Raw genomic sequence first — 8,562 nt, forward strand, 5'->3', positions numbered from 1 at the left:
TTTTATAGCTAATAATGAAATTTTATCTATCGTTAATTTATCGTGTTATTTCAATAATTGAAACAGTATATTCTTGATACTATAGTATTCAGCTCCAGTAAAAGTAAAGTCCAAAAAGTAAAAAATAAAAAAAATTAATTTTTTAAAAAAACTTATTCTGACCAAACAGCAACGGGCAGCTGCCCATATTCTTACCGGGCAGGAACAAACTCCGAGGTTACTTCTTTTATTACCATTTTACCTCACTTTGTAACACTTTCCATTACTCAATTTCACTCCCCACCGTCCCCCCTCCGCCGTGGTGGGTGGCGCGTGATATTCACTCTCCGGGAGTTTACTTCACTATCAATGCTAACAGCGAGGTGGTGATGGGGCAGAAATTGAGCTGTGGACAGCAATCTAATGAACATGGATTGTTTATTGCAGTCCAAAATGGTGAGGTTGAAAAAGTTGAAGCTATGGTGGATGAAAATCCAAATGTGATTAGACTTAAAACTGTTCGTGGGAAGCTTTCTGCACTTCATGTAGCTGCTGTTAATGGCCAGATCGAGGTTGGTTTTTCATTTTCTTGAATAAAAATGTAGTCTTTTTTGATTTCTTGGTGATTGGAATCCACAACCTTGGAATTTGAAGTAGCTTACTATTAAAGCAACCCCTTTTGTCAGACTAAAAAATGTAGTCTTTTTGCTCTATTGGTAACTCAAATGCATAACCTTGAGGGTGCTTAACATTGAGCAACCCCTCTTGTTTAGTTTTTTTGTTCTTATTAATTAAAGGTAGATCAATGATGTGGAGGTGCTTATCATTTGAGCTAATACCTTTTGTCAGACTTAAAATGTAGTCTTTTTGCTCTATTGGTAACTCAAATGCATAACCTTAGAAGTGAATAGTGGAGGGTGCTTAACATTGAGCAACCCCTCTTGTTTAGTTTTTTTGTTCTTATTAATTAAAGGTAGATCAATGATGTGGAGGTGCTTATCATTTGAGCTAACACTTTTTGTCAGATAAAAATGTAGTCTTTACAATCTTGAGTGTTGATGGTTCTTGATCTTTGATGAGTGATGGTGTCACCTTAGAATGGGAGGTGAAGGTGCTTATCGTTAGACCAACCCCTTTTGTCAGGAAAAAATGTAGTCTTTACTATCTTGTTTTTTCCTGTTTTTTTTTTAAAAGGTGGAGTGTTAATGGTTCTTGCTCTTTGATGAGTGATGGTTACCTTAGAATTGGAGGTGAAGGTGCTTATCATTCGAGCAACTCCTTTTGTCAGAAAAAAATGTAGTCTTCACAATCTTGGTTTTTCCTGTTTTTTTAAAGGTGGGGTGGGGTGTTTAATGGTTCTTGATCTTTGATGAGTAATGTCACCTTAAAGTGGGAGTGGACGTGGAAGGTGTTTATCATTCGAGCAACCCTTTTGTCAGGAAAAAGAGATGTAGTCTTTGCAGTCTTGTTTTTCACTTTTTTTCTTTCTTTGTAATGATTGTTGATCTTTGATGAGTGATTTTGGATAGGTTCTGTGTATGCTTTTGGATCGCGGGGTTAATCCAGACATCTTGAATCGCCACAAACAGGTATTTAGTAGTAGTTGTGAATTGTGATTTATGTGTTCCTAGTGTATTTTGCCAATTGTATATTCAAATTCTCAACAAGTTTCACATTATGATGTTCATTTGATTGAAAAATTGTCAACTTTGTAGCATTTTGGAAAGATATTGAAATTTGTTTTGTTTTCTTGCTGTTTTGATTTGTATGATTGTGAATTGCTTCAGACTCCATTAATGTTAGCTGCTATGCATGGAAATGTGTCCTGCGTGGAGAGGCTAATTCAGCTAGGTGCTAATGTATGTGAATTTCGTTTGTGATAGTTTCTTTGACTGATTGAGATGGGTTGTTAATTGGTAATTCTTCGTATGTTTTTAGATTTTAATGTTTGATTCACTACATGGAAGAACTTGTTTGCATTACGCTGCTTACCATGGCCACTCTGACTGCCTACAATCTATTCTTGCATCCGCTCATTCGGCTCCTGTTGCTCAATCTTGGTAAATTTCTAGTTTCTTCGACTCTGCTCTCCTTTGCTTTTCATGTCAAGTGTACAACTCTAGTTTAGTGAGATTTACCTCTAAGGCCAACATTTTTTTTTCAGTCTCCTTATCAAAGTCCGCTATTCGAGTATCTGGTGCATTATGCTATTTTATTAATGAATTGCTATATGTTAATTCGAGTGCAGGGGATTTGCGAGATTTGTGAACATAAGAGATGGAAGTGGTGCAACCCCATTGCATTTAGCAGCACGTCATGGTAGACCAGCGTGTGTCCGGATTCTTCTAAGCAATGAGGCTCTTGTCTGTGCTTCTAGTGGTGGCTATGGGTATTAAAACTCTCCAAGTTGCTTTTACTTAAATTACTGTATGTTGAAGTTTAATTGACATTTAAGATTTTGCAGCCGTCCAGGAAGTACACCACTGCATTTAGCAGCTCGAGAAGGCTCTTTGGACTGTGTACGTGAGTTACTTGCTTGGGGTGCAGATCGACTTTATAGAGATTCTTCTGGGTGAGCTCATAGACTCATACCCTTTGTGTATTGTTCAGTTCTCTGCAACTAGTCTGTCTTTTGATGTGGAACTTATCGGTTGTAAATGGGATCTCTACAGGCGAATTCCATACATAGTTGCTTTGAAGAACAAGCATGAAGCATGTGCTGCTCTTTTAAATCCATCATCTCCAGAGCCTTTAACCTGGCCAGCACCTTTAAAGTTCATTACTGAGCTTGATGCTGAGGCAAAAGCTTTACTAGAAAATGCTCTGATCGAGGCCAACAAAGATAGAGAGAAGTTGATATTGGAAAAAACAGCTGTCTCACAAATATCACTTTCGCATTGTGATTCTGGCCTCGAGAGTGATGACTTTGAGGTAACGAGTCTCATGCGCAATAATTTTTTTAAAAACTATTCTGCATCGACGGCTGCATTTGTTTGTCTGGGCTTGTCAAATATTTTGATATGTTCAGCAGATTGTTGATATGAGTAGAATTTTGCCCGGTACGATGAAAGAGCTTTCATTAGAGAATAAATAAATGGCTTTACGTATAGGGTTGTAAATTTGTTGCTTATATGCAATCCTGTTGTCCTTCATGGACTCCACATCCGCAATCAACTTGCCAGCAGGTACATTTTCTGATTCTTAGTTTACGACCTACTGATATTGTGAACCAAGAATCAGAAAATGAGCCTGCTGATTGGATGAACGAGTTGGGAGCTGATGTGGAGTCCACCAAGGAGGCTATGGAGAGTAATATTGGAAGGGGCAAAAGAGCAAGACAAAGGCCGTCAAAAGTTGCGTGATTATGTAGTGGGAAGTGGGGTGATGTTGTTATAGGAGTTAGTTATATAAAAGTAAATGCTAGTACAAATCAGTGTTCTCCTGAAATTCTATGTCAGATTCGTCTTTGTAATTTCCCTTGAAAGTGATATAATTTGCCTCTGAAGAACTCACAAAACTGGTGTCTCGGGAGATATCTTATTAGAATGTGTAGGCATTCGGAAGGGGGAGCTTTGGAGCGATGGTAAAGTCTGTATGACCTATATAGGTCACGAGTTTGAGCCATGAAATCAATCACTTATGCTTAGAGTAAGCTGCCTACATCACACCCCTTAGCAGTATGACCCTAATCACGGAGTCATAAATTTGCTTCACATTTGAATCAGTGATCGTCGTTATGCATTAAGAACTCATCTGGATTAATTATAGATGAACATAGTGGAGCTTAAGTACTGCATTTATATTTGACCTTTACCACGAATCTGCTTTAAACAATTCCGTGTTTTTCATTTCCAAACAGGCCAGTGATTTTGAGCTATGTTGCATCTGCTTTGAGCAAGCTTGCACGATTGAGATACAAAAGTGCGGTCATCAGATGTGTGCTCATTGCACTCTGGCCTTATGCTGCCACAATAAACCCAATCCAGCTAGCAATAGTGAGAAGGTTCCTTTATGCCCCTTTTGCCGGAGTGATATCACTCATTTAGTCATTGTCCAGAATAAAATCGACACTTATGAAGAGGTATTAAGTCCCTCGAGGCCAAGAAAATCAAGAACGTCTTTCAGTCATGCTGAAGGCGACAGCAGCAGCAGCAGCAGCAGCACCAGCTTGAAAGTTTTGTCACCCTTAACCTCATTTGGTAAGTTGGGTTGTCGCCATTCAGGCAAAATCAGTGCTGAATGCATTGAAGCGTTTGCTAAGCCTTAAGACGATAGTAACTATTCTTCTATCCTCTCTGATATATATATATTAAATCTTGAACATCCTTCACTCCGTCATAGATTTAGACTAATAACAGTCTAAATCGAGCTAGCGAGGAGACGTGTTATACCTTATATATTGTATATCTATATAACTATTTGGAAGGGGGGGGGGTGGGCTGCTCCAACTGTTGCTCAACTATACCCCTTTACAAATTAAAGGGGTAAGATTATGTAGCTGCTGCATACTGGCAGTTGATTGAAGAACTTTTGTAGTATTTCCATCTTTGAGACAATGTTATGCCACCCCTTTTTTTTTTTCAGCGGCAAAGCTTGAAATTTCACTATTTTTAGTAAGGACGACAATTAAAATCGACAAAAAAGAGTACATACAATATTTTGACACTTCCTATAAATATTTTGACAACACTTGTAAACATGTTTTGAAATGCTTTTAAGTGGATCAATTAATCACAACACTTGTTTTAATGATATACATTAGCCTTAATAAATTGTAAATTTTAGGCATGTGAAACATTTTATGTGGTTTACTTGTTAATGTAATAGGCTGTTGAAAACAAGTGCAATTTTTTTTTCTTCATAATTTGTGTTGAAAGTATCTAATTAAGTTTTTCTTTCTATGGATTGCCTCTAGGAGTGATACTTAATGTTTGCCATTAAATAGTATGACCTTCCAATTTTCCTCATGCAACTCATAAATGAAAATTTGTGGGCCAAAAAATTGTTATCTATAGCAATACATACAGTTAGAGAACTTCTGCTTTGTCGGGCTAATTTGTACGCCCTTCGTTTCAAAAAGAATGTCTCTATTTTTTTTTAGCTTGTTTAAAAAAATGACCTCTTTCCTTTTTTGACAATACTTTAACTTTTCACGTGGCATATTTAAAACCACAAGGTACATTTGATATAATTTTAATTAAGAATCACAAAATTAAAAAATCAAACTACGCATCCTTTTTGAAATGGAGGAAGTATATAGTATATAATTCTCAAGACATAAGTTGAGAGAACTTTTGTGTTGTCCAGTAATTTTTTTTTTTTTTGGCTAGCTCTAGCCCTAGTAGAGGTTCGAGTAGACTAGACTACTAAAGGTCAGCTTCCAAGGACCTGTCAGACTGCTAATCTTACTTAAGCACTCAACGTCACAAATAGCAATAAGAAGGGGCAAGGGGTTTGCACATGGCTTTACATCAGTTCCTTTCTTATAGAAATTCGAAAGACTTTTCAAAGTTGAATACTCAGTTGCTTTTGAAAAAATTTGAAGGTAGAAGGCTATTTCCGTCTAACTCCGGAAGCATTGTCTGAAGTAATAAGAAGAGGGAAGTGACCACTCTGAAGTTCTTTTTCTTTGATTCGAAAATTCTTTCACGACTTGGGGGTGTTAATTTACCTACTAAAATATCACTCGTCTCTTGTCAGCAGACATAGATATATGTTCACCTAAAACATTCTTTCTTCTTTAGCACTTTGCAGAAATAAGTTATTTTTTTGAAAACATAACTGATTCTGAAACTGAACTTATACCTCTATCTGCATAAATTCTGTAAGAATTGAGTTATAATTTAAGTATCTAAATAAAATTTAATGATAACACTAAAATATTTCGTATATACTAGTAAATTGAAATTGATCAATAACATTGGAACTTAATCAAAGTCCCCCCTCGCCCTCCTACCCTATTAAAACAAAATAAACAATCACCTTTTATTAAACCAAATTTAATATTCCATCCCAAGTACACAACAAAAATATGATAAATAATAAAATTACAAAACAATTAAAAATTAATCAATGAACTAAATGTCCACATAAGCATGAGAAAATTAAAGGACTTCCATGATTACCATTTTGATCATTTTGCTCAAATAGCCCTTTTTTTGACTCCTCATCATTATCATGAGGAGGAGCAATTTGGCCACTAATGAACAACGAATTGTTGTTTAAATTTGAATGATCAAGATCTAATAATTGATTAAAATCATCAAGTCCATAATTAATATTATTATTTGCTGCTGCTTTTCTCTCTTCTTCAAGAAAATGGCCTAAAGATGGGGCAGAATTAATGTTATTTATGTTAACTGCATCAGTAGTTAATTTTGAGCAAAGTGAAAACAAGCAAGTTCTTGATTTGTTACTATTAATATTAATATTCTTCTTCTTCTTGTTATTATCCCTTATTTTGGTTTCCACAATTGTTCTTCTTCTTGTTGATCTTCTTGAAAACTCTAAAATACTTGTAATTCCAATGAGGCTTCCTAGAGTTATGCTTTTGTCATGAAAGAATGATGTAGTAGTAGACTGCAACAATCAATGACTTTTTCAGATCTCTTATGTATATAAAATGAAATATATCTCTAAAAAAAACAAATCATAAAAGAAAACGATCAAATATATTGACCGCCATTTAAATTTATCAGTAAAATTTATTTAGTTATTTAAATTATGGTATGTTTTTATTGAATATATGTTAAAATATTTTTATTAAATATTTTTATTTAAAATTTCAGATTCTTTTTACGATCTTTCTCAATAACATGTAAAATCTCGAGCCTATTCGAGTTAACATGTATAACTAAAAAAAATGCATATTTATGTTAGAGAACATGTGCATAAACTTTTCTAAAATATAAATCCAAAGCATCTAATAAAAATATTTTATTGTGTTTAAATATTCAATTAAAATAGATTAATATTTATATATTTAAATAAAATTTACTGATTAATCTAAAAAATTATCAATATATTATACTCAAAATATAGGCATAATACATAAATGTGCTCTTTAACTTGACTTTGAATTACATTTATGCCCTTCAACTTTGAATGTGCACAAATAGACACTTAAACTTATATGAAGTTGAACAAATAGACACACATGTCCTACATATCATTTTACATGTCATTTTTTGTCCTACGTAGTGTCCTACGTGTATTTTGTCATGTAGAACTCATGTGTTTATTTATTTAAAAAGTTGGATAGTTAAAGTATCTATTTGTGAATTATAAAAATTAAAGGTCAAAGTCAAAATTTAAAGTTAAATTTAGGATCCAATATATGTATTATGCACAAAATATATATACAGAGAGAGAAAATAAGAAAGAGGATATTTTGTGTAAAATGTTACTCTGAAAGACTTTGAGAAACATAATAATTGTAAGGCCATGTGTAAAGAGTAAAGTGCTATATTTCACTTTCCACTTTTTGACAAGACCCATTGTGAATATAACATGAAAAAAAAATCATTCATGCTTTTATAAAAGAAAAGATTTTTTTATTTAAAAAAAAGCGTAAATGAGTATCATAAAATATAATTAGATTCCTTCACATATAATTAAAAATATTAAATTGGAGTAAAAAAAAATAAAACCAAAATACTAAACCTAAAGTGTTTTCGCGGACACCATTTATTTTTCTTTTTAACCAATATTTGTTCATTTTTAGTTATTTCTAATTTTATTATATATAGAATATTCTTTTATATTCTCTCCGTTTATTTTAATTGTCTATGATTTTCTTAGAATTAAATTATAAAAATTTTAATTAACAGTTTACGATATATTATTTTAATAATATAGATATGAAAAAAATACAATTTATAATACTTTTTGTTTCAAATATCGAATTAAATTAATCTAATTTAATATTAGAAAATAGTCAAAAATTGGCTTTTGAAAAGCAAAATACGACGCATGAAAAATGGAGGGAAGGAGTACAAACCTCAGTATCAAGATCAGAAGAAGAATGAGAAGAAGAAGAAGGAGAAGCAGTAATCAAAGTATTGAATGAAATTGATCCATGATTTCTCACATTTAATGGTTGAAGCCCAAGTGGCCAACCTTCATCCTGCAATCCATCATATCATCAAAACTCACAATCAATAAATAAAAAAAAAATACACTAAGAAGAAATATGCTACTTCATTTTGATGTTAATGAGGGGAAAAAGAATATCATTACGACTTATAGTCTAGTAGCATCAGTAAAAGTCATTTATATACTTCGATTGCCATAATGTCGGTTTATGTCTAGTAGTATCGATGAAAATCATTATACAATAGATGTAAGTTCGATTCTCACTATTACGAACTTACAGTCTAGTAGCATCGATAAGAATCATTATATAATAGGTGTTAGTTCGATTCGAAATTGATTTCCTTCTCATCCCCCACCCCACCCCCACCCATATGTAATGGAATAGAACAAAAATTGAAGAAAAGGAGTATACCTGTTGAGCCATGGATTCCCTTGATTGTTGATTTGAAGAGAGATTCATTGATGGATTTAAAGATTAACTAAAAATTA

General features: G+C 33.4%; 2 protein-coding genes across 2 annotated transcripts; one reads left to right on the forward strand and one right to left on the reverse strand.

Annotated features, from left to right (window-relative positions):
- Window positions 1-238: 238 nt before the first annotated feature.
- Window positions 239-4,562, forward strand: LOC107031803 (putative E3 ubiquitin-protein ligase XBAT31). Its single transcript, XM_015233278.2, has 8 exons — window positions 239-551; window positions 1,509-1,568; window positions 1,767-1,838; window positions 1,918-2,039; window positions 2,228-2,368; window positions 2,444-2,551; window positions 2,652-2,910; window positions 3,839-4,562. Exons 1-8 carry the CDS (start codon window positions 369-371, stop codon window positions 4,244-4,246), a joined length of 1,353 nt encoding a protein of 450 aa, XP_015088764.1. The 5' UTR covers window positions 239-368; the 3' UTR covers window positions 4,247-4,562.
- Window positions 4,563-5,840: 1,278 nt separating this feature from the next.
- Window positions 5,841-8,562, reverse strand: LOC107030644 (uncharacterized protein At3g17950). The gene is made up of 3 exons (XM_015231909.2): window positions 8,486-8,562; window positions 7,979-8,104; window positions 5,841-6,558 (listed from the first exon to the last, which is right to left on the reverse strand). Exons 1-3 carry the CDS (start codon window positions 8,531-8,533, stop codon window positions 6,049-6,051), a joined length of 684 nt encoding a protein of 227 aa, XP_015087395.1. The 5' UTR covers window positions 8,534-8,562; the 3' UTR covers window positions 5,841-6,048.

Source organism: Solanum pennellii, chromosome 9 (genome assembly GCF_001406875.1).
Source record: "Solanum pennellii chromosome 9, SPENNV200".
Taxonomy (NCBI): domain Eukaryota; kingdom Viridiplantae; phylum Streptophyta; class Magnoliopsida; order Solanales; family Solanaceae; genus Solanum; species Solanum pennellii.